We start from the raw sequence: 24174 nt of genomic DNA, 5'->3' as shown, positions 1-24174 counted from the left end.
ATTACGAGACTTAGGCGATACTAGAAGTAAGAGCAGGGAAGTTGGAGAGGAAAGAGAGTCCCACGACCCCTATTTATAGCTACGTCGGGCACCAAGCTTCAAGCCTGTCGAAGGGCGAATGCTTGGACCGCCCGTGACGGCGCAGCTCCACACGAGCGAAAGATACCCTCGGATACCGTGCCGAGACATGACGGGACAAAGCAAAGCTGAGCCCTTGGACGCGGAGCGGCGCAGCATCGGCGCTGGCCGACTGCCCTCGAACGGCGCATCGCAAGGCGACCAGGGAAAGCGGGGCCGAGACCCTGAGCGCGGGACAGCGCGGCAAAAGCATCGGCTGCAAAGCAGCAGGCGCCATCGTGGCCCTGGCCCGCTCAGCACGCTGACACATCTCGTCCTCGGAACAAAACAAAAATGGGTGCGTGCCTCGGAGTACTCTCTTCGCAGGCGCACTACCCCGACCGATGAGTTGTCACATCCGCCGGGCCGGCACCCAGGTGCGCCTGGCGGGAGCGCAGCACCGATCGATCACGTCAAGGGGTAAAATTGCCGAAATACCCTTTGGCCGAATCCCCTGACTCGACCAAAGCCTCGGGGGCTACTGTCGGGGACCACGATTAGGGGCACCCTAATCGCGGTACTCAAATCACCCTAAAAACGCAAACACATATTAGGCAACTGAGCCCACGAAGGCCTACGGCCTCCTTCCAATCTGGAAGAAAGGAAAGGACTCAAAGAAGTCCGACACGCGGCCCATCCGCACCCCCCTCAGACCCGCGGGGTGATCTCTATCTCACTCGAGGGCTCCCATCAAGACCCTCGACCGCGCCCCGCGTCTCTGCCTCACTCGAGGGTAGCGAGCCTACCCTCGGGGAGGCGAATCGTCTCCGCCTCGCTCGAGGGTAGCGAAACTACCCTCGAGCGGGGCGAATTGTCTCCGTCTCGCTCAAGGCCACCCCTCGACGAAGAGGACAAACGGCCCTTCCGCTCACCCGCCCGTCGTACAGAGGCATTAAATGACAACCACTCCTCCACAGCGCCCAGATCAGACGGCGTCAGGCCGCCATTCCCCACAGTGGCTGTGACCGGAGTCCCGTCCGCCAAGTCCGGTCACTGCTCCGCCATGCCGAACACTGTGGCAACATTGTGGGAACCTGCGACGCGGTACGAGACGTGCTCGGCACAGCTCCCGTTACTATTCTGCCAACTCCTGCTGTCCGGACTCCACCTCACCACACCAACGGCCCCGGACCCGTCCCCTGCTCGAGAAGGGATCCAGCATCGCCATGCGTCCCCCAAGGAGGGATGCTCAGCACTAGCAGCTGGAGGCCCGGACCTCCCCCCTCGAGGGGTCTGGGACCTCCACGTGACTCCCGGACCCTCTTAGCGCACGCGCTAGCACTCCACCCAAGGGGGGCCCGGGACCGCCACGTGCCCCACTACCGCTGGCGCACATATATATGCAAGACCCTAGCCTGCAGGGCCCACGGAACACCGCCACGCCACACCTGGAAGACGGTACACCCTACAGCGATGACCACGCCACCTGCTGGGGCTGTCAAGACACCGGCGCGATCTCCGCAAGGCCGAGGACGATGCCCAGGACGACTGCCACGCCCGACGCCATGTCCCACAGTGTACTTCCCATAGTGCTCGACCACTGCACCCCCGCTATTCGGGGAAAAGATGATGACTTCCACGATCCCCTGTGCATGTACACCGTCCCTCCTTGTGTCTATAAAAGGAGGAGGCGGACTTCCTTTAAGGGGGTCGCGGTCGGATGCATTCGATAGTACGCAACACTCAACACCACTGAGCCTCCGATATTGGCACACGCCTCATCAACTCCTTCTCTAGCAGAGACTTGGGAGCTTCCCTCCCTCTCTCGCCTCGCCTGTACCCCTACTACAGGCACCTCCGGTGCAAGATAATACAGTGCCCTCGCACACCCCCTTGCTGGACGTACGGCCCCGTGGCCGGAACCAGGATAAACCCGTGTGTTATTGTGTTACCTCTTGCATCAACATCTGGGACGAGAAAACACGCGGCAGCATTACTAGTTCGGTCCGGACTGCCGGGTCAGGACACCGACAAATGGGCCCCCCTTCGCGCTGTGCAATAATAAAAGGCAAGCGGCACACCAGGGCATGCAATCCAACGATTGTCGTACCTACAATGCTTCGCCCAAACCTAGTGAACCGATCTAGAGAGCGCAGAAGCGGAGGGAAGGCTCCACTGCACCATCATCCTCGACCTCGTCGACAGCAACTTCTCCTCCCAGCTATGCCGCCACCTCGTCGCCTCCTCGACAGCGGCGCCAATGAGAGGAGACAGGAGTAACCAGCAAGGTATTTTTTCTGGTTAAGATCTAAACCCTCTCGATCTACTCCTAGTGATCCAAGATAAGGCTCTAACAAGTCTTTCATGCTTTCTTTCTTATTTCTTCTTTTTTGTCTTATGTGTTCCTCGGTTTGAGGTTTGGAGTCTAAGGCTGTTCGCAGTGGTCATCTTCTAAAACCATCCTCTATAAGAAATATTTCTACCTAGTCATCAAAATTTTCTCATCTATATACAGTTTTTGTGCACCCATTCCTACCCTATATCCATCCTCTATATCAACTACCAACAAATTAGGCCCACATGTCAGTATTTTTTTTACTTTCCCCGTTCTATCCGGAAAAAAATTGTGCGCGCCCCGGGCGCACGCGAGCACCTGTGCGACCCCCTCCTGGATCGTGGACGTGTGGCCAGCCAGGAGATCGGACGTTGCCGCGCAGGGACCGCGGAGGAGATGGCTTCCGGCTCGTTTTCCCGGTCTTTCCCGGCTCATTGCGCCCTCGGCTCGGCTTCCTATCCCGCTCGTAGCGCCAGGGCTCAGCTCCGCTTCTTGGCCCCCTTCCTCTCCAATCGACCCCTTCCGCTCCAATCCTTGGCGGCGGCGGCGGCGTGAGGCTTCGCGGCGTAGCGGCGAGCGAGGAGCTGGTGGAGCGAGAGAAGAGTGGCCTCGACGCCTCCCACGACACCGCCCATTCCTACCGCGTTCGCGACCTCGCAGTCCCCTTCCGCTCCAATTCTCGGCGGCGGCGGCGGATGAGAAGCCCGAGGCGTTGCAGTGAGTGGAGGAGCCGGTGGAGCGGGAGATGAGCGGCCTCGACGCCGCCCACTCCCACTGCTTCCGCGACCTCCCGGTCTCCCTCGCTGCCGAGGAGGTCCTCTCCGCCCCTGGCCGCCTCTCCGTAAGGTAGCCAGTAGCCACGGCCTCGCCTCCCCCTCGATCTAGGAACTCTTTCAGTGTAGTAAGAATGCACTAACATGCACACGCAACATGGATTCATGGGGGTCAAGGTCAAATAAAAGCAAACATATTGAGAATTTGCATAGGTTTTATAATATATGAACTGCTGTGATGATTGCTCGTTTGGGTGCCGTTTGATGATTGCTGCGGGTAGTAAATAATGGTCAGGATGTCCTATTTTCAGATGATACTTGGTTGAAAGATGTCCCACTGAAATTTGATTGTTGCAGAAGAAGAAACAATTGTTTTATATATGTTCTTGTTCAGATGGCATAAAGAATTTTATCTGGGATTGATAGAAGGAACAAATATTATGGCATAAAGAATTTTGTCTCACATAAAGAATTATCTCAGACAGATTATTAGTAGATAGAAGAAGAAACAGATGTTTTTATACTCAGTTCGTAACTGAACTTGCAGTTGACTTGCTTATTATCTTATGCAGGAGATTACTTGTTTGGCATGAAGGGGTAAACTTTGGAATTGTCAGGGAAAATTGCAACAAATTGTACAAGCAAATGGACCATGCGTCTGCTCTTTCTTTTACTGCCCTGTTCAGGAGATGAATCTCAGCTAGCATCTCCATAGTTTCCTCTGATAGTTCATCGCTGAACAAGCTTCTCTTGGCAAGGATATCCAGAAGTGTTTTAGTAAGAGAGCACCACTTATGCTTACTAGAGAACAACAAGAGGTATTTGAACCGTGGAGTTGAGAATTGAACCAAATCCAAATCAGAAGAACATGCAGAAGCTCTCTGAAAGAGCCAGCGAAGGTCATTAAGGAAGTGCAGAACTTGATCCCTTATCCCTTGGCTCTGAAGAGACGTCAACAAACTGTGAATCCTCAAGCTCAACTTCAAGGTTTCTCAACACCTGACAAACATGTGAACTCGCAATGATAACAGGGAAACTGTTTCCCCTGAACCTGTTCTCCACCTGTAAAGATCAGGTTCTCCTGGCAAGTCAAAGGTCTCAACACCTGAATCATCATATATGGTACCTGGATCCTGCATTGATGAAAAGTTCACAAGAAATATTTAAGATAGCTATCACACAGTATAATGTATGGATGTAATAGTTGTTCACGAAAATAATGTAAAATGTGATTTTCTCTGAAATATATATATGGATGTTTTGAAATCTGCAGTGGAATGGATGTCTTAATAATCTGATTGTTTGCCTCAAATGTATTGTGAACTATTGACTTGGATCCTTCTTTGCCTGTAACTATTGACCTTCTTGGCTTGTAACTACTGACAGAATGTTGAGAACAATTTTCAAATGAAGCAACTTGGGTTATTTACATCCTATTGCATCAAGGAGCTCCAGGAAATGTAAAGTGGAATTGCCCGGGAACTTATTCTTTTGTTTATTGAAACTTGAGCAGCCTGCTTGGATTTTGTGCAAAATTTTGTTTTCCTACGATTTTCTGCTCTGAAGTGGTTTTTGACAAATGTACACCAAAATATTTTTTGCATGTCTTATTCATGGGAACATACTGGCTCGCCTCTCGGCAAAGCTGCAGCATCTTAAGGACCAACATGATATAATAAACTCCTGCTGGCATCTCGAGTCTTCAGCTTTGCAATTCTTTGCGTTCCGTGGATGGCTGCATCATTGGAGACTGGAGTCCATTTAGTCTTAAAACATTATTCTCGTTTAGTAACTTACTTGTTTCCAACCCTTTGGCAGAGGCGACGGGAGGTCGATGAGCGGGATGTTGCTGTCGCCGTCGCCGGGTAGGGCTTCGCGGTGCCGCCTTCCTCCCCCGGCCGTGGCGCCGTGAACTTCCGTCAATCTCCACCGTGGTCGCCGTCGGCAGGTAGGGCTTCCGTGCTGCCTTCCGAAGGAGATGAGTCGACGTTCGCGCCAGATGATTCGACGTACGCGGGAGCCGAGCCCTGGCGCTACGAGCGGGATAGGAAGCCGAGCCGAGGGCGCAATGAGCAGGGAAAGACAGGGAAAACGAGCCGGAAGCCATCTCCTCCGCGGTCCCTGCGCGGCGACGTCCGATCTCCTGGCTGGCCACGCGTCCACGATCCAGCAGGGGGTCGCACAGGCGCTCGCATGCGTCCGGGGAATTTTTTTATTTTTAATCTTTTTTTAATAATATTTTAATTTCAACCCGTATTGGTTTTTATTTCCAGGAAGTAGCATGTTTGGTCGCGCCACTTGCCCCGGCGCGACAGATAGCCTCTGTCGCGCCAGTGCATGTGGCGCGACAGGGTGGCCCGTGCACTGGCGCGACAATCTTGTCGCGCCATGCGGGCTGGCGCGACAATCTTGTCGCGCCATGCGGGCTGGCGCGACAAGGCCAATGTTCCGGGCCTGCGCCGGCCCCTTCTCCCCCACCCTCCCTTTCTTTCCCTCCTCCTCCCCGACCAGAACTGCAGCCAGGGCGACGCCGCCGGCCGCCGCCCCCAAGAACCACCCCCCCCAAATCGGTTTTTTTGAGGGGGAAAAGTGCGAGGAATCGTTTCCCATCCTTGTCTGAAGGTATTGCCCCTAATATCTCATCGTTTAACCGTGTGCATTAGTAGTTATTGGTGGTTTTTTTATTAGGGTTAGGTTCTTGATATGAGAAATGGTGGTGTTGTTGATAGTTTTCTCATGATAATGATTTTAGATGATACGTAGATTGTACTCTGCTCTCGATTTAGACGTGAGGTAGTATGTGCATGCATCGATTAATATGATTTCTAGGATTGAGTGGTGGGGATGTTAATATGAGTTACATGTAATTTTATTCCATAGTTTTAGGAATGTACACATTATATTTTGAGCACTGGTATATTGTGCTTAATTAGTATATACTTTGTTTTCATAGTTATTTTGTTTTTGTTTCCATAAGTATTTTGTTTATTTCACATGGCAATTGAATTTATGTATCTGCAGTTTGTCCTTGTCGTCATAAGCCAGAGCCCATTTGTCCTTGTCCACCATTTCACCTTTCAACCACTCCTTGGCCCTCTCATTCATGTCCATTTCTAAATCAGCAAGTTTTTCTTCAAAAACTTTCTCCGTGCGCACTGAACACAACAACTTTAGTTTTCCAATTAGTTCTTTCTTTTTCTGACCCCTCCACATATTTGCTGCAGTGTCGCATGCACCACCTATGCACAAGAGGTGGAAATCCATCCATGTGCTCTTTAACGCAGTTTAGGAGACCATGGTGCCGGTCAGATATCATACAAACTTGCCTCGAGGGACCCAACACATACAGTCGCACCAGCTTCATAAACCAAGACCAGCTGTCGTTGTTTTCTCCTTCGGTCAAAGCAAATGCTAGAGGGACTAGTTGCCTATCAGGGTACACGGCAACGGCCATCATTAGTGCCCCCTTATATTTACCCGTCAGGAATGTGGCGTCCACGAGAATCACAGGTCGGCAATGCTGGAATGCTTCAGCACATTGGGGAAAACACCAGAACACCCTTTGTAAAACATGCATGTACACTCCGTTATGAGGGAGCATCATGTTTCCCGTGTACGTGAACCATCTTATGCCTGGATTGAAGAGAGACATGCCCGTCAACACCCTGGGCACCCTGGCATATGACTCTAACCAATCTCCCCACAACAGAGCTATAGCATATTGCTTTGCACACCACGCTTTGGAGTACTTCACCCGGTAAGAACTTAAAGCGAAAATAGACTCCATAAGCGATGGAACTGAGGTGTCGCTATCCTTCTGAACAATACCAAGGATCCGATGAGCAAGGTAACGTGCGGTGCACTGTGCATGAACTTGCTTCGGCTTCGACGATGCACATGTGTGAGGTTGTTTTACATTGGTGATCTTCCACTGACCAGTGCCACTAACGATACGTGCCCAAACACCCCAAAGGCATCCCTGCTTGCATAACACATCGTAGCGTACCCTCTTGTCTGAATGAACCACATAAAATGGTCGGTGGAGACGCATTGCATAATCAGCCAAGAAAAACTGCAACTCTAGAAGGGAATTGAACTTCATGCCCTTTCAAATCTCCGGACAGTCACTATCAATTACACACTCACTTTCAAAAATAGTTGAGTCACAAATGGCTCTATCGATCATGCTAAGGTCCTTAGCATTTGATACAGCAGGGACTTCAACGTGGGCTAACTTCAACATGCGCAACTCCTCGGCGGTATAAATAAATCGTTGATCATCATCAATTGTGTTGGCTCCATCGCCGGCATCATTTTCCTGCTCTACTTAGGCCTCTACACCATTACCCTCCCGTTCTTCTACCCCGGTGTCTTCACCATCGTCGTCCTCATCACTACTATCATATTCACTGTCCTCCGAACCTAAAGAAATATCATCATCATCTGCAGCATCCATGTCATCTTGTGCCTCGAAGCTATCTGGCCTCAAATGATCGGAAGCGACTGCCATATTGTAATCCGAAGCACAATTGGAATTTGGGACATCTTCTACAAAGGTTGACTCTTGAGTCATATTCTCAATAGGAAATGAAATTTCATCTACTCTCCCAACTGGTTCTTCTAATCTTGTTCTACGGGTTAATTCAACAACCACCTCCAAACAAATCACATTTGCACGAGCTACTATATCCTTGTACTTTTTCCAATGCATCTCAGATTCCAATGTCATCAAAACATAATGTGCTCTAGCTTTACCACAATCAAATCTACCCCTCAGAGATATTTCATCAATTCCACATAAATGTTTGGAAACCACCCGGTCTACCAAATCCTTTAACAATGGAGGACTATCGAATAGTTTGATATCATCTACCATATTCTCAAACTCTCCATTTTTCTTAACCATACCACCATGAAAAACCCGAACAAATTCGTCCATCTACAACAAAAAAGAAATCGGAGTACCTTCATCACGTCACAATTCTTCACGGTGCCTAGTATCCATGAGTGAAACCCATATTAACATCCCTACTACACAATCCTAGAAATCATATTAATCGACGCATGCACGTACTACCTTACGTCCAAATCGAGAGCAGAGTACCATCTACGCATCATCTAAAGCACTAATCATGACAAAACTATCAACTACGACATTATTTTTCAAATCAAGAACCAAACCCTAATCACCAAGAATCGCTAATATCTACAAATGTGCATGGTTAAAGGAGGAAAAAATGGGAGCAATACCTTCGGGGAAGGGTGGGGAACGTTTCCCCCCACTTCCCCCCCCCCCAAAACGCTGGATTTGGGGGGGGGGTCTGGGAGGGGCGGCGGCCGGCGACGACCCTGGACGCGCTCTGGTCGGGGTGGACTGAGGGAAGGAAAGAGAGGGTGGGGGAGAAGAGGCCGGCGCGGGCCCAGGACATTGGATTTGTCGCGCCAGCCTGCCTGGCGCGAAAAGATTATCGCGCCAGTATATGTGGCGCGACAGGGAGGGCCACGTCATCGCCGACGCGGCGCAGCACTGGCTCGGGCCGCCAGCGTGGCCACCCTATCGCGCCACATGCACTGGCGCGACAGAGGCTATCTGTCGTGCCGGGGCAAGTGGCGCGACCAAACGGGCTACTCACTGCAAATAAAACCCAATACGGGTTGAAATTAAAATAATATTAAAAAAAGGTTAAAAAAATCGCGCCCGGGGCGCACACAATCCCCCCCCCCCCCCCCCCCCCCCCCCGCGTTCCTCTCTCCCTGTGACCCACACCCCTCCTCTGGACTCCTCCGCCACCGGACTCCGCCTCTGCCGGATCCAGGCACCGCCGGGCCTCCGCCCCCGGCCTCCTCCCTCGCTGGATCTAGGCGCCGCCGGGCCTCCGGGCTCCCCTGCTCCGGCCGGCGAGCCGCGGCCCCTCCCTGCTCCCTCCGCCGCCGGCGGGGGCGGCCCCATCCCTGCTCCCTGCGTGGCAGCGGTGCAGCCTGCGCAGCCGGCGACCTCATGGCGGCCAGCCCGTTACAGCGGCGGCGAGCGTGCGGGTGCGCACGGCCGTCGAGCTTGGGGCGGCGGCAGAGGAGCAGCTGCGGCTGGCGGAGTTCGGGGCGGCGGCGGAGGAGCAGCTGCGGCGGGCAGGCGGCGGCTTGATTCGGGAGCGAGGCAGGGGCAGCGACCGCGCACGCGGGGGAGGGAGGAGGAGGAACAGGGGCCACCTTGTCGGGGGCGGAGCTACAGCGAAGAAGGATGCCGAGAAGCGCGCGCCGGCGGCGCTGCTCTAGCTCGGCCGGCTCCGGGCGGGGGCCGTCAACAGGCTCGACAGCCTCATCGACCAGTTCAGGCAGCTCGTCCTCCTCCGCAGGATCCTCGATCCGCAGTGCGCGTCAGCCGACAAGGCCGGCGAGCTGCTCGCGCGGATGGTCACCGGGCTCGTAACGGAGCTCTGCCCATTCAAGATGATGGAGAGCTTCCCGGCGGTCGACGTCGGCAAGCATGCGCGAGACAGGTCGATTCCGGCGGAGGTGGCGGCGCGATGTCAGCACCTCCGTCCGCCGGCGCGAGGTAGGGGGTCCGGCCGCCGGCGCCACTGCGAGCAAGACAGGCCCTGCGCGGGGAGGCCGGGTGAGCGCGAGCGCGGCGCAGCAGGGGACATGGTGGTTGGGGTGGAAAGCTTCTCTCTCCCGTAGCGTAGTCCTGGAAGACGCTAGATTTACCAGATTTACCGTAGTCCAAGCCTTCCGTTTTTTTAGCGTAGCTCATAACGGACGCCGCTGCAGCAAATTTTGACGCTATCTCGTACTGGAGGGAGCTCTACCTCTCCCCAGTGCGAATAGCCTAAGTACTCAGAATATTTTTATTTTTGATATATTTTTTAATTAAAATTACGTATAAATACTCTGGATTTGAGAAATTGCAAAACTAGAGCACAATTGTCTATCAAGAAGACAAAAACAGATTTCGTCTATCCAGCAGACAAAATAAATTTAAAGATGCAATTTTTAGCAATTTTCGTCAACTGTGCATGGTTTTGCATGGTGAAATCTAGATATTGTCTACCCACGGGACAAAATCTAGATATTGTCTACCCACAAGATGAAATCTAGATATTGTATAACCACTGGACGAAATTTAGTAAATAAACATTTTTACCATGATTTGTAGTGTGCTCCATATTTTGAATCTATTTTATAAAGTATATTTTAAAATAAATTTGATTCATTTTCTATTATAAACTGCGTAGGGATAATGTGAACTATCAATGTATTGCAATTAGTACGCCAAATTAGACAAGAGCCATAAATTCCTGGTAGATTTCGTCATATGGATAGACAATATCTAGATTTTGTCAACTTGCTACTAGCAAATACGGTATTCGGATTTCAGAAGCAATGTTCAGTAAGCAAATCGTGTTCATGCATGTATTCAGCCGCATCAAATTGATCATCGGTACGTTGACCTTAGTGGTGGCGATCCGTGTCACCGTGTGCGGGACCCAGCAACGGTGATGCCAACAAGGTGTTCGATGAAATACTCAGCCAGCCACAAGATTGATGAAAATAGCTCCTGCAGCTGAGATCTGCAGCCTTCCTTGTTTGACGCGAGGATGGTAAGATGGCTCGATCGAGCAGATGCTTTGCCGTTTCGTTAGCTACTTCTCTGCTGCAATGCAGTTCAATTGATCAGAACCCTCAATAATTTGGACACTGGAGTTTTCTCTTAGTACCACCAATTTGTATCGCATGGTGCAATTGCCTTCCATATCTCCATTATCAAGTCTAGAAGCACCGCCACCATCGTCAAAGCACTGGTCCTTCTCCCAGCCTTGTGCTGTTAATCAGTGAGCACTTATGATGTTGCGTGTCATTCCCATTGTTATGTGCTCTTCAGCTCTTGGTCTTGTTTGGTTTTTTCTAGAATGGGCTAGAACACACTTTGACTGCTAATTATGGTGTCAAACAAAGTCAATTTACAAAACCAACTTCAAAACTCCCGCGTTAGGAACCCTAAAGATTCTAATGAGGCCTTTGATCGCGTGATTTGAGGATGTTTACTGTAGCATCACTGTAGCTAATCATCGATTAATTACCGTCATTAGATTCGTCGCGAAAAGTTACACTCATCCCTGAAGAGGTTTTGCAAATAGACTTCATTTAGTACTTTATGCATGCGAGATTCTTCCCTCGAGAAACGTGCGTGCTAGGGACTCTAGAATGCATGCGCTGTCACTAATGCTTTATTAATTCTTGTTTGGGTTCCTAATGCTGGAAACACTAACTTCCAGTTTATCCTCGTATGTCTACGCTTACTCTTGCACAATCTGCAAATATCATATACCTGGTGCACTAGATAATGTTACTGTGCAAGTAACCAGGACATTATATTATAGGCTCGATCAACTGCAGCTGCAACCTTTTCTAGAAGTTCTATGCCTTTACCATGCTGTGGTTATCCAAGAACGAAAAAGAGCATGGTCACTATGTGAAATGATATATGTTTCCTATGCTAACAATGAATCTATTTGCCAGCTTGAGTGATAATGGCTGTCTTTTTATATATCTTTCCTGGTACTATATATTTTCACTACTTTATCTCAGGCCATACGGTCAACATATTTAATAACTTACTTTCTCCGTCCATCCTTGGTTGTTATGCCACCTGGTTTCCAATCAGTTTGTTTCAAATTTTCAATTTGTGCTGTGTATGCACTAACATAAAAAAAATCACAGATGTATTAATGCTTGTTGTTGTTGCTTGAAACAAAAGTTTTTTGGATCATTATACTCACAATAGTAAGGTTTTTACTTCTGTATGGGTATTCCAGTTTCACTTCAGAATTGTAACTAGATGTGTAAGTGTAACTCTAATTGGACAGCTTCTGGCAATGTTGTCTTCAGAAGGCTGTTTACGCACAACAGAAAAACTTTTGGCTTTTCTTTTGAGAAAAACTGGAACACGAAATACCAGTTTAGTGATTATCTCGCTCACTGTATTTTTTACACAGAATTCCCATCAACACCAAGAGAAACCTTACTAAATTGAAGTACTCCCTCCATCTCAAATTATTAGTCGTTTTAGTTTTTCTAGGTGCATACATTTTGCTATATATACCTAAATATATATTATATCTAGATGCATAGCAAAATCTATGTATCTAGCAAAACTAAAATGACTAATAATTTGGGACGGAGTGAGTAGGTGTTAAAGAACTACTGGGTGAAAGAAGAGAATATGTTTGCTAATTCTGATGAATCTTGGGAGTGGGAGGTGAGAGTTGATATGAACTGAACTCGCACTCTCTCTGATGTTCCGTCTGGAAGGTGATATGGTGTCGTGTGGCGAGCTTGTGCCTGGTTTTCTTGCATCAAGACGGCTGTTTGATGCTACTTTGTGTTTGCTAATCGCGATTACGCCGTTAACCTGTGTATGCAAGCTTGGATAATGCAATAACCAGTGTACCAATATGCCTGACACATGAGCATGACACTTGCTAGTATATGTGGGTTTCGATAGTATATCATACCATTGCTGGAATCACTGTAACGTGCAGCAGTAACCAAAGATGGAAACTGGTAAAATTCAATATAAAAATTAGGTGCCGAGTAGCCGTGACCCTAGTAATAACTATTTCAGCAGCTGTGCTGCTTGATAATAAGAAGAAGAGATAAAAAGAACAAAGATGAAAACTTGACCAAAATGATAACCTCTAGCTGTTGAGAAAGGACGAGTCTTATATATACGTGTACACAGGAAGTGCAGAGTCTGAAAGCATAAGCATATGATGATGACTCGACATGAGCAACGCTCCAAAGACGACACCTCAACCGGTTGCCACAACATGACATGTTTGCAGCCTCGTGCTTATAAATAAATAGCGTGCTTGCATTGCTCGCTGTGCGTTGCAACCAAGCACAAACTTGCAGCCAGCGCCTATCTGATATATCAGGAATGCTGAGGGCGGCGGTGCTCATCCTCTTCCTCCTCTCCGGCGTCGCCCGGCACGGGTGCTCGCAGAGCTATAACGCCATCTACAGCTTTGGGGACTCCATCTCCGACACCGGCAACCTCTGCACGGGCTCCGGCGGGTGCCCCTCCAGGCTCACCACCGGGCAGCTGCCGTATGGGCAAACCCACTTCGGGCGCCCCACCGGCCGGTGCACCGACGGTCGCGTGGTCGTCGACTTCCTAGGTGTGTGTCTGATCTATCTTTATATTTGTACACACGGTCACACGCTCTCGATCGGCTTGCATGTCATGACATGAGAACACTTGGCGTGGTGACCGTGCACGGCGCAGCTGAGCACTTCGGCTTGCCGTTGCTTCCGCCGTCCTAGGCGACCGGCGGCGACTTCAAGAAGGGCGCGAGCATGGCCATCATCGGCGCCACCGCCATGGACTTCGAGTTCTTCAAGTCGCACGGCCTGGGCAACAGCATCTGGAACAACGGCCCCCTGGGCACCCAGGTCCAGTGGTTCCAGCAGCTCATGCCCTCCATCTGCGGCGGCGGTGACGTTTTCACTCCCTGTTTATTTCACCACAAAGCTCGCGTAGCATGGCTCCGGCTGAACGTAAAATGAATTGTGCGCTGCGTAGGTTGCAAGAGCTATCTGAACAGCTCCCTGTTCGTCGTCGGCGAGTTCGGCGGCAACGACTACAACGCGCCGCTCTTCGGCGGCAAGGGCATGGCCGAGGTCACAAGCTACGTGCCCCAGATCATCGACAAGATCACAAGCAGCCTAGAGGTACGCGTCCATGGCCCCGCGCGCTAGCTCCAGAACGCACGTGCCTCTCGTCAGGAAGGCCGATCGAACTGGTCTCGTCACGGTTAAATTATTTCCCCTGCAGTCGCTGATCGAGCTTGGCGCCGTCGAGCTGGTGGTGCCGGGCGTGCTGCCGATCGGCTGCTTCCCGCTGTACCTGACGCTCTACCCGAGCTCGGACAAAGACGACTACGACGAGATCGGCTGCCTCAGGAGCTTCAATAACCTGTCCAGCTACCACAACGAGCTGCTGAAGCAGGCGGTCTCCGGCCTGCAGAGCAAGCACGCCGGCGTCTGGCTCATGTACGCCGACTTCTACACGCAGGTCGCCGACACGGTCCGGTCACCGGAGAACTTCGGTACGTGCGCCGTCCTCGTCACCCCATCGCTCGCTCCTTTTCACACATGTCCTGATCCAATCAACCCAATAACCCATGTGTAGTACGTGCGCGCAGGCCTGAAGTACGGGCTGCGAGTGTGCTGCGGCGCCGGCGGCCAGGGCAGCTACAACTACAACAACAGGGCGCGGTGCGGCATGGCCGGGGCGAGCGCCTGCGGCGACCCGGAGAAGCACCTGGTCTGGGACGGCATCCACCTCACCGACGCCGCCTACCGCGCCGTCGCCGACGGATGGCTCAACGGGGCCAACTGCAGCCCCGGCATCCTGCTCTGATGATGAGATGCAGCAAGCGCGAGGTGTAGAGTGACATGCAGGGATCGATAGGGAATTCATGACGGAATAATATTACTAGGCACTGATGGTTGCGGTGACTTGGTGAGAATGGGAAAGTTGCATTGCATGGTTTGGAAAATGACAGTTTCTTTGTTAATCTTTGCAGCGCGTACCAAGGTTTTAAATCGCCGGCTAAGACATTTAGCGGCAGAGCTGCTGTTACAGCATTTAGCGGGCTATAGCCGGAATTTAGCGGGCTATAGCCGGCTTTAGCATGCTAAATGCCATAGCGGCCGCCTCTCTAGAAGCTATAGCGGTCTATAGCGGAAGCTATAGCCGGCTATTTAAAACCTTGGCGCGTACGCATGGTTTTATGCATTCTGAAATCTGAATCCCGGCTAGAAAACCTCAAATCATAGATAAGACACAAAGTATTTGTGTTTAATTTTGTTTTTTTTTCGGAAAGAAGGCCTTAAATATCAGTAGAAACAAGTTTGTTTGAAGCCAAAAATGAGAAAGAAAAAGCTGAACCATGAGGCCCAACAGAACAAGGCCCATGAAGCCCAACAGAACCCAATAAAGACCTAGCATCAAAAAGGCCATGAGGCCCATGGCAAGAATTAGGCGTCCGCATATCGCAGGATTATAATAATTAGCCTATTAATTTGTGCTCCTGCATGGGCTAACTAGAATTAATACAAAAATAAAGTTTACAGCTAATAATTATAATTATTTATCTCATGTCTTCTTTCATCCATTAAACATTCTAACACATACTATTAAATACATATTTATTATTATCTAGTTGCTATAGATTTCATTTTGCATCACATCTCATGTGTTTGATATATATTTAATTGAATCATTTCTTTATAAATTGGTATTCTTATCTCTTCCATCATACATGAATATATGGTGACACATCGGTAGTATTTTTATTATAAACAATAATATAAATGATATATTAATAATGATAGAAATAGTAATTAGAATTATATATTGGTGCACTTTAATATTTTCTATAATTATATAGTTTAGATTAAGATTTAGGGATTACATTAGATTTTTATTAATGATATACATGGATCATTTATATGCAAATTTAGAGGGTTATTTGTAATATTTTTATAATGGCATATGTGAGTAATTTACACGAAGATTAGGGGGTTACTTTATTTTTTATAATGGCAGAAGTGAGTAATTGATATACTTTATTCTATTTTCATAATGGCCGAGGTAAGTAATTTATTAGGAAATATAACAGATTCAATGACTATTATGAGTAAAAATTTTTTGCATGGATGAGCTGTAAATCGCGAGACGAATCTAATGAGCCTACTTAATCCATAATTTGCAACATTGATGCTACAGTAACCATCCACTAATTATGGATTAATCATAGATTAATTAGTATCATTAGATTCGTCTCACGATTTTCCATCGCAAAAATTTTTTGCGTTGCAACTAAACACGGCCATTATTGGTCAACATCCATTGTGTTGTCAGCAGTCTACCTATCAATCTTGCGTATTCGATAAAAAAAAAGCAGTCTGCCTATCAACATCGGGCTACAATGCGTTTGCCGCCTAATTTAGTATGTATACGCTGGAGCTACGAACTGTCAACCTGCCACGTCACGTTCCCTGCATCTGGAGCTACTGCACCTGCTACACTTGGACTAGCTGTCTTCTAATCCTCTAGAATGACTTCAACTAAATTGCATCTTTGGAAGTTTCACGAGAAGTCACCTGTCCAAATTACCAAATTTTATCCTTGTATGACTAATATACCTGTGGAAAATAGCACGCGGCTGCCATGTCTGGTACAAGACCGGCTGCCAGCAGTCTGCAACTGATGTTGGTGTACGTGTTCAGAAACACAGGGAACAATATAACCTGCCAACAAATGCTTCCATATAGTTTCTGAACAAGCATTAGCAAGAAATCCAAGAAAGAATTAGGGACATGGAGTAGATGCTTGCGGTTGTCGTTGCAGCCACGGCCATGCAAACCAGCCAGCCTTCTGAATTTTCTCGTGAGAGCGACACAAGGAAGCACTGCACAGCCCCAACCATACCAACCAACTAGCTCTAGACAAATTTTCTTTTCCATCGTTTTCGTTTTTGGGAGGAATCTTGTGCCAGTTTCTTTTTGTCCTTTTGCTCCCTGGTGCTGTTGCAGTCGTAGTCCCGTCAGTCGCCATTCAGAAACTGAAAGCTCATTGCAGGGACCTCGACTTCCTATCGACAGCACCCGCGCGCCAGCCAGCCAAGCTAGTGTTTGCAACTTGCAAGCATGAATTTTTCGTACCTGCCCACAGATTAATAAAAAAAATCAAACGGTTTACTGGCCGGTCAGCTTCACTTTTATCTTCAAAGTTTCGTCATCATCCTAACTACAAAGCTTAGCTGACCGAGTATCCTGCTTATTCGCAGGCACCATCGTCCATGACCGTCTCTCTCTGACTCTCTCCCTCTCTGCATCTGCACCAAGCAATGCAAGCGGCACACGTAACAGATCGTGAACAGTTCCTGAAGCCGATCCCTCAACCGTCGCACAGCTTGATTGCTGAATGGCATCATCGATCAGTGCTGCTCCAGTGAACAGCAACTGCAATCATTCATGTGAGTTATTTAAGGGCAGGCAAAGAAGGAGATGCCTGTCTACCTGCACAAGCTGCGTATTCATCCATCGACGCTTTGTATAAATATAGCATCGATCGATCGTTCTCCTTGTGAACGCCGGGCCAAGCCAGCTGCATCACCTACCAAGAGCAGGTCGATGGATCGTTGGCAACCACCACCACCACAACTTATTGAACGAGCTACTATAGTAAGCTAATCCTTTTTTAACACGCATGTTGATCGATCAACGCTACTACAGATGGGCTGAAACCGACCCGTATGTAGGGACTGTAGCCGTGGCTTTGTCAGCATGGCTTGCAGCATCCAGCATCCATCCAGGAATCTGGAGCTTAGCCGCCGTGCAGGGCCTAGTTGTACTTGTATCTTTCTGCAGTAACAGAACACTCGAGAGAAGCTGAACCGGGGCATGCCTGCCTACCTACAAGCACGGATGGATGATCATCTCTGCAACACTCACATCACCAGTCCGATCGGCACGGTAGCTCGATCATGCCCTTGTTAGTTATTCATTTTCATTATTGTAACAAAGAAGAAGAAGGTTCTTGCTCTAGTCTAGAGACCATCAGCACGGATTCTTGCTCCATTCATGTCTCTGTCACTGAAGTCGGTCTTGATTCCTGAAGCTTTGTTTAAGCGTAGCTAGTTTTAAAATTTTGGGCAGCCCTACACCACCCAGCTAGATAAGAGTCATGTATGATAAGCAGGTTGAGTATTCAACCTCTTTAATTCGTATTCATCACTGGCTCTACACTAGCACGATGTATGTATATGTATATAAATATGAATAAATAATTTGGCGCCCACATGGCCTGCCAGTCTGCCACTCTTTCAGGACGGAGAGATGGAGAATGTTGAGAGCTAGGGAGCTGTATGTACTTAGAGGATGTGCAGAAATTCAGAGGGGATAGCAATAGAATACAATCCAGAGGATTCCTTCCGGCCATGAGCTACGCCAAGCAAGATGGATGCTCCTCATCAGATCAGGGTCAATGATGCATCGGGGGGCTCCCAATCCCATATAATGGAATGGATCAAACGTGGCGTATTGTATCCCTGCCGCATATGGCCAGCTCGGAGGAGGCGTCGTCGTCATCCCTGACAGGAACGGCGCAACCACCTCATGATCGATCAGACGTGCGCGAGCAGACTTGTTGCGGGAGACCGCGATGCTTCCATTGGCTGCGCCGTGTGCGATTCACAGGGAGAGCTTCGATGCGAGTCGCCTGTCAGTTGTCATACGGGCTGCGAATTCACTCGCCAACTTGCACGAGTTGGCTTCCGGGTCCGGATCAGATGCTGCCTCTGACGACGGGCACTAGTACAGACAGTACACTTCTTTTAGATCACCTCGTACATCGACTTAAGAAATTTTCCAATGTGAAATGTTCTGTTTTTTTTTGTTCTCTTAATTAAGGAGGTACAAAATGTTTTGGGCGAAGATAGGCTGGCAAAGTAAACCCCCATGGCTTTGCTGGCTGAGATGCGACCAATCCTTCCAATTGCAAGCACCAATCGCAAGACAAGACATCCCTGACACCAGCTCAGATTGTCAACTCTTGAAATGAACGAAGGTCAGCTCATCCCTACAGACTAGAGAGAGAGAGAGAGAGAGAGAGAGAGAGAGAGTAACAATAATTCAGTGCATGTTCTTGCCTCCGTTCTCCCTCGCCACCACCGTGGATTCGTGCGTGCATGTGTGCAAAATCATCCATCCATCCGTTCCTCAAACCGTATGACGTCGTGCTCATGGCTAAAAGGTTAATTGAGACTACTAGCTACCATTAGCAGTAGCAACCCGAGACCCGTTAGGGAGGGAGGTTCCGTTGAGACTATTGACCCGGCAGCCATGGCAATTGGCATCGTGCTCGTGACTGAATCGTCTCGCCACCACTCCGTCCCCGTCCAAAAGACCTGATCAAACTATCAAACCCAGTTGCAGTCCAACCACAGCTCATTCATTTAACTAAGCGCGCCCGTACGCCCGCAGCTCCGCACGGGGATTTAAACGAGCGCGCAGGCGGGGCGGCCAGCAGACACGCGCGGCCGGCACAGCTCTATCCGCAACGCAGGCACGCAGCTGCGCGCCACCGTGCCGTGTCTCGCGTCGCGCGCGTATCCGAGTTCGGCCGTTCGCCATGGGGTGCGGCCGGCTGCCGGCGTGCTTCGTCGCGCTCCTCCTCGTCGCGGGGGCGCTCGCGGTGCCCGCCGCGGCGCGGGAGTACGCGGCCATCTTCAACTTCGGGGACTCCCTGGTGGACGCCGGCAACCTCGTGGTGGACGGCATCCCGGACTACCTCGCCACGGCGCGGCTGCCCTACGGCATGACCTACTTCGGCTACCCCACCGGGCGCTGCTCCGACGGCCGCCTCGTCGTCGACTTCATCGGTAATTATTCATTGTTCGATCGAGCTGGCTGCTGCTGATCGGTCGTCAGTTCTATTACATACTCCTCCTGATCGAGTTGCGACTGACTGGCTTGTCTGCACTGCATCACGACGACGATATGATCAAGAGCAGCCCAGGAGCTTGGGCTGCCGCTGCTGCCGCCGTCCAAGGCGAAGAACGCGACGTTCCACCGCGGCGCCAACTTCGCCATCACGGGCGCGACGTCGCTGGACACGCCCTTCTTCGTGGCGCGCGGGCTCGGGAAGACGGTCTGGAACTCGGGGTCCCTGCACACCCAGATCAAGTGGTTCCAGGACCTCAAGCCCAAGATCTGCGGCTCCTCGTCCCCGGAGGAGTGCCGGTCGCTGTTCCGGCGGTCGCTCTTCATCGTGGGCGAGTTCGGCGGCAACGACTACAACTCGCCGCTCTTCGCGTTCCGGCCGCTGGCGGAGGCGCACGACTTCGTCCCGCACGTCGTGGACTCCATCGGCGAGGGCGTGGAGAAGCTCATCGCCGAGGGCGCCGTGGAGCTGGTGGTGCCCGGGGTGCTCCCCATCGGGTGCTTCCCCGTGTACCTGTCCATCTTCCGGAAGCAGCAGCCGGAGGGGTACGGCGCCCGGAGCGGGTGCATCAAGGAGATGAACACGCTGTCGTGGGTGCACAACGTGGCGCTGCAGCGCAAGATCGCCGAGCTCCGGGCCAAGCACCCCGGCGTGCGCATCATCTACGCCGACTACTACACGCCGGCCATCCAGTTCGTCCTGCACGCCGAGAAATACGGTGAGCCTGCCTGCCTGCCTGATTGATCTTTCATTGCTTGTTTGGTTTTTCTTTCGTCTTATTGGTCGTTTGGGCGATCGATTCTTCCCGGCCTGTTGCTTGGTCACGGCAGGCAGCAGTTTGCGTCTAAGGTTGTTGCAATGCAAGTTCGGTACGTAGTTGGGTTCGTTACGGCAACGTGAAGGGGCGCTGACACCTAGGACCCACCACTCGTCCACATCACCCTCTCCTTCTTCTCCTCTCCCATTATTTTTTTATAAAAAAATCCAAACAGAGACGAAGTTCCGTTGAAAATTAGTCCATTGTAAAACTAGTTTTATTTTCGTCTTGCCGATTTAATTAGGCTAGAATACAACTCAGCGGCCGGAAAGCAACCGCGCAATGCTAACGACAGACAGCGTATAGTATTAATACCACTTATTTGATCTGGCCGGTCATGGATGTAGCTGGGGATTGAGCATCCTATCAGGTCAGGGCCGGTTGCATTGGTCGGGTTATTTCCTTTGCCCGTTCACGAGAGGAGGAGCGGATCCAAGGGAAGAATCAACGGGGATGACGACCGGAGGGTGGTGGTTGGGGTCTCATGAGTTCCGCCCGTGTTCCCTTTCGTGATCGGCTAAGCAAGCGACTTTGAAACGCTACGAATAGGAAAATTGAGGTCGATCGCGTTGGTTGAAGGCGACATCTAACGAGCGACGACGAGCCTTCTCTTCTGTAGTCATGTCGTGGGATAATAATAAAACAGCCGTGTCGTGGTGGCGGGTTTATATATATTTTACCATATCCTGGGTCGAATACCGGACCTTCCATGGATCGGGAGAAGAATTTGTGGAATCGTTTTTGGGTGCTAGCAAGCAGCTAACCTGCGATCGATCATTCACGCGGCATGTGGGTTGTGAGTTGTGACCATGTCAATTGCGTTGCCACATGACCTGAATTAATTCTAATACCAACAACACGCACCTTGATTAGTTGGTTGCACGAGCCCCATGTGAGGGGCGTGCCGTTGACCTTCCATGGACTTTACAAGATCAACCGGGACAATTGGGATGTCATGGTCAGGTTCAGTGTTTCAGTATGTGTGCACTCTGCTGGGATCCCTGAATCAGATGCCAAAAGGGTACATGGCCTTTCCGTGAGAGAGACTCGACGCCAACGGTAGAAATTAACAAGTACTACGCACTACACGGTGCGTGCCGAGTGGTAGTTGTGCATCGACCATGACCACACACATTACTGGCACACATGCATGTTCTTCCGTTTAAAATGTTCAGAGTTAGACGACGACCTGCAACTCGTAAATTAGCCACTGCAAAGCGTCGTGGCTTGGGTATGCCACGTACGTCAACCGTGCCGCGCACGCGTCGTCAAATTTGGACGTTCTGCTAGCGCAGGACAGGACGGAGCACACCGCAATATAATGCCCATGTGAGTCTTGGAATAAAATACATACAGTAGATAGATAGAATTGTACGTAGATGCATATACTCCTTCCGTTCCAAATTATAAGTCATTCTAAGAATTTTGAAGAATCAAAAATTTCTAAGTTTGACCAAATTTATACAACAAGATAATAACATTTACGATACCAATTAAGTATCATTAGATTCTTTGTTAATTATATTTTTATAACATACCTATTTGATGTCATAAATCTTTGTATTTTTCTTTATAATTTCAATCAAACTTTGAAATAGTTTAACTCTTTAAAATTCTTGAAATAACTTATAATTTGGGACGGAGGGAGTATATATCTATTTATATATCCTATCGTTAGTTCATTGTCGTCGCACCGAACAAGCAGAAGTATGACACAAGCTGCGATCCGGGCAATCCGGGTTTGGGAATGGAATCTTCTATCAAACCAGATTTTCAGTTCAACAACATACTGCTACTCCCAGTTAACAATCTTATCCACCACACACTGACACACATGCACGATAAGCACTGCCACGTCGTCGTTGACTACCGAGACCGAAAGGCGAGCTCAGAAGGCCGGCCCACAGAGAGAACAGTCACTGATCTACGTTTCGGCCCTAAGCCCAATTCTGTATGGGCTCGCCCAGGCTCTCGTTGGGCTTTTCAGCAATTCAGCCACATGCTCACTTCCTTCCGGGCCGCGTTTCGTTTTCTCCTTCCCCGCGCCGGTCGCAACAATGCTTAGTATGTTTTCTCCTGTGTTGTTGTTGTTGTGGTGAAAATCAGGGTTCCTGAAGCAGAAGCCGCGGGCGTGCTGCGGGGCGCCGGGCGTGGGCGAGTACAACTTCAACCTGACGTCCAAGTGCGGCGAGCCGGGGGCGTACGCCTGCGACGACCCCTCCAACCACTGGAGCTGGGACGGCATCCACCTCACCGAGGCGTCCTACGGCCACATCGCCAGGGGATGGCTCTACGGGCCCTTCGCCGACCCGCCCATCCTCGACACCAAGCACCTCGGCTGACCTCCATCCATCCGTCGTCCAGCGCCGGCCAGCCGTCCGGCGAGTACAGAGTTTACATTATTACATAGTCTGCACACACCTGCAAATTCGATGATTGCTGTAGAGGAAAGGAAAGAGAAAGGAAAGGACAAGGACGAATAAGGATGGCCCTCTGTTCAGATTAATTGGTTCAGATTCTGTTATTTCTTTTCCTTGTTTTTGGTTGGGACACATACATACATACATACATCTGCTCGGTGTGTGATTTTTTTTTCTCTTTGTGTAGTTTTGCGTAGCCTGTGTACTGCTGCTTCTCGTAGTCAAGAAAATTGAGCAGGAAGGGGATTTCGAGTTCAATTTTGTTGCTTGCTTTTGCTTTGTCTTTCTTGCTCTGTTCTGGCTCAGATCATGCTGCGTTTTATCTGGGACTAGTCACACTTATTGGGCTTATCTGTTGGTGTGATCTCGCATGCTCAGTTATGAATCCACATGGAGATGAAGCACATAGTTCTTGTCACATCTTATGATTGTTGGATTTCAGAATGTGATTAGAAGAAAAAGTAAAGCAACGATTTTTCTCATAATTTTAAAATTTCCAAAATTTATTTTCTTTATAGGAAATTTAGAATAGGAAAATAATCGATTGTTTTTTCTAAATGAAATGAGGTTGTTCTGTTTATATTGCATTCACGTCGTTGCATTGGTTTTTATACTTGTTTGTGTTTGAGTTCGCAAAACAAAAATACCCAAAAAAAACAGCCCAAAATCTTTTTCTTTCTTTCTTTCGTTTATTATCTTCCCTATCTTTTTTGGCCCGGCCCAACAATCCCCCCCCTTTGCCCCATTCGACCAACTCCCTTCCTCTCTTTTTCTTTTTTCCCCACTCGGCCATAACTAAGCATATGCTGGTCCAGCAAAAATCGCTAATATACCACAAACTACTGAAAAGTAGATATTGCTATTAATAGATAACTTCAGGTGATAGAAGGGCTAAGATCTATTAATAATAATATCTAACTTTCAGTAGCTCAAATGGTATGTTGATGATTTTCGTTAGATCCAACATGCTTAGCTATGAGCTTCGAGCCAAGCACCCCGGCGCTCGCATCGTGTACGTCGACTACTACTCGCCGATCATCCAGTTTGTCCTGCACGCCGGGAGATATGGTAGTGAGTCGTCTCATGTGTCCACTGTACCCTGGCGTGCTCGTTGTTAAAAAATTCTGTTCTACTTATATTTGTTGATAATTTACAAGCATCAAAGCTACTCCATCTTCGCGGAGGAGATGAGGGCGAGCAAGCGTCTCAGGGCCTGTTTGGGACTGCGAGCGACAAAATTGCTGAGCTTATAAGCCATA

The 24174-nt window shown here is 49.5% G+C and overlaps 1 protein-coding gene, 1 long non-coding RNA gene and 1 pseudogene across 2 annotated transcripts; all 3 read left to right on the top strand.

The window, feature by feature from the left end:
* Window positions 1-2844: 2844 nt before the first annotated feature.
* On the top strand, window positions 2845-4458 carry LOC120676680. The gene is made up of 2 exons (XR_005675949.1): window positions 2845-3238; window positions 3738-4458. It is a non-coding gene; the product is annotated as an uncharacterized LOC120676680 (long non-coding RNA).
* A 5115-nt stretch (window positions 4459-9573) lies between these two features.
* Window positions 9574-14587, top strand: LOC120672900 (annotated as a pseudogene).
* Window positions 14588-19187: 4600 nt separating this feature from the next.
* LOC120673573 (GDSL esterase/lipase At5g45910-like) lies at window positions 19188-23186 on the top strand. Its single transcript, XM_039954474.1, has 3 exons — window positions 19188-19616; window positions 19749-20396; window positions 22602-23186. Exons 1-3 carry the CDS (start codon window positions 19367-19369, stop codon window positions 22835-22837), a joined length of 1134 nt encoding a protein of 377 aa, XP_039810408.1. The 5' UTR covers window positions 19188-19366; the 3' UTR covers window positions 22838-23186.
* The last annotated feature ends 988 nt before the right edge of the window (window positions 23187-24174 follow it).

This window comes from Panicum virgatum, chromosome 5N (genome assembly GCF_016808335.1).
Source record: "Panicum virgatum strain AP13 chromosome 5N, P.virgatum_v5, whole genome shotgun sequence".
NCBI lineage: Eukaryota > Viridiplantae > Streptophyta > Magnoliopsida > Poales > Poaceae > Panicum > Panicum virgatum.
The sequence above is the reverse complement of the archived record's forward strand: the minus strand, read 5'-3'. Positions and strand labels throughout refer to the sequence as shown.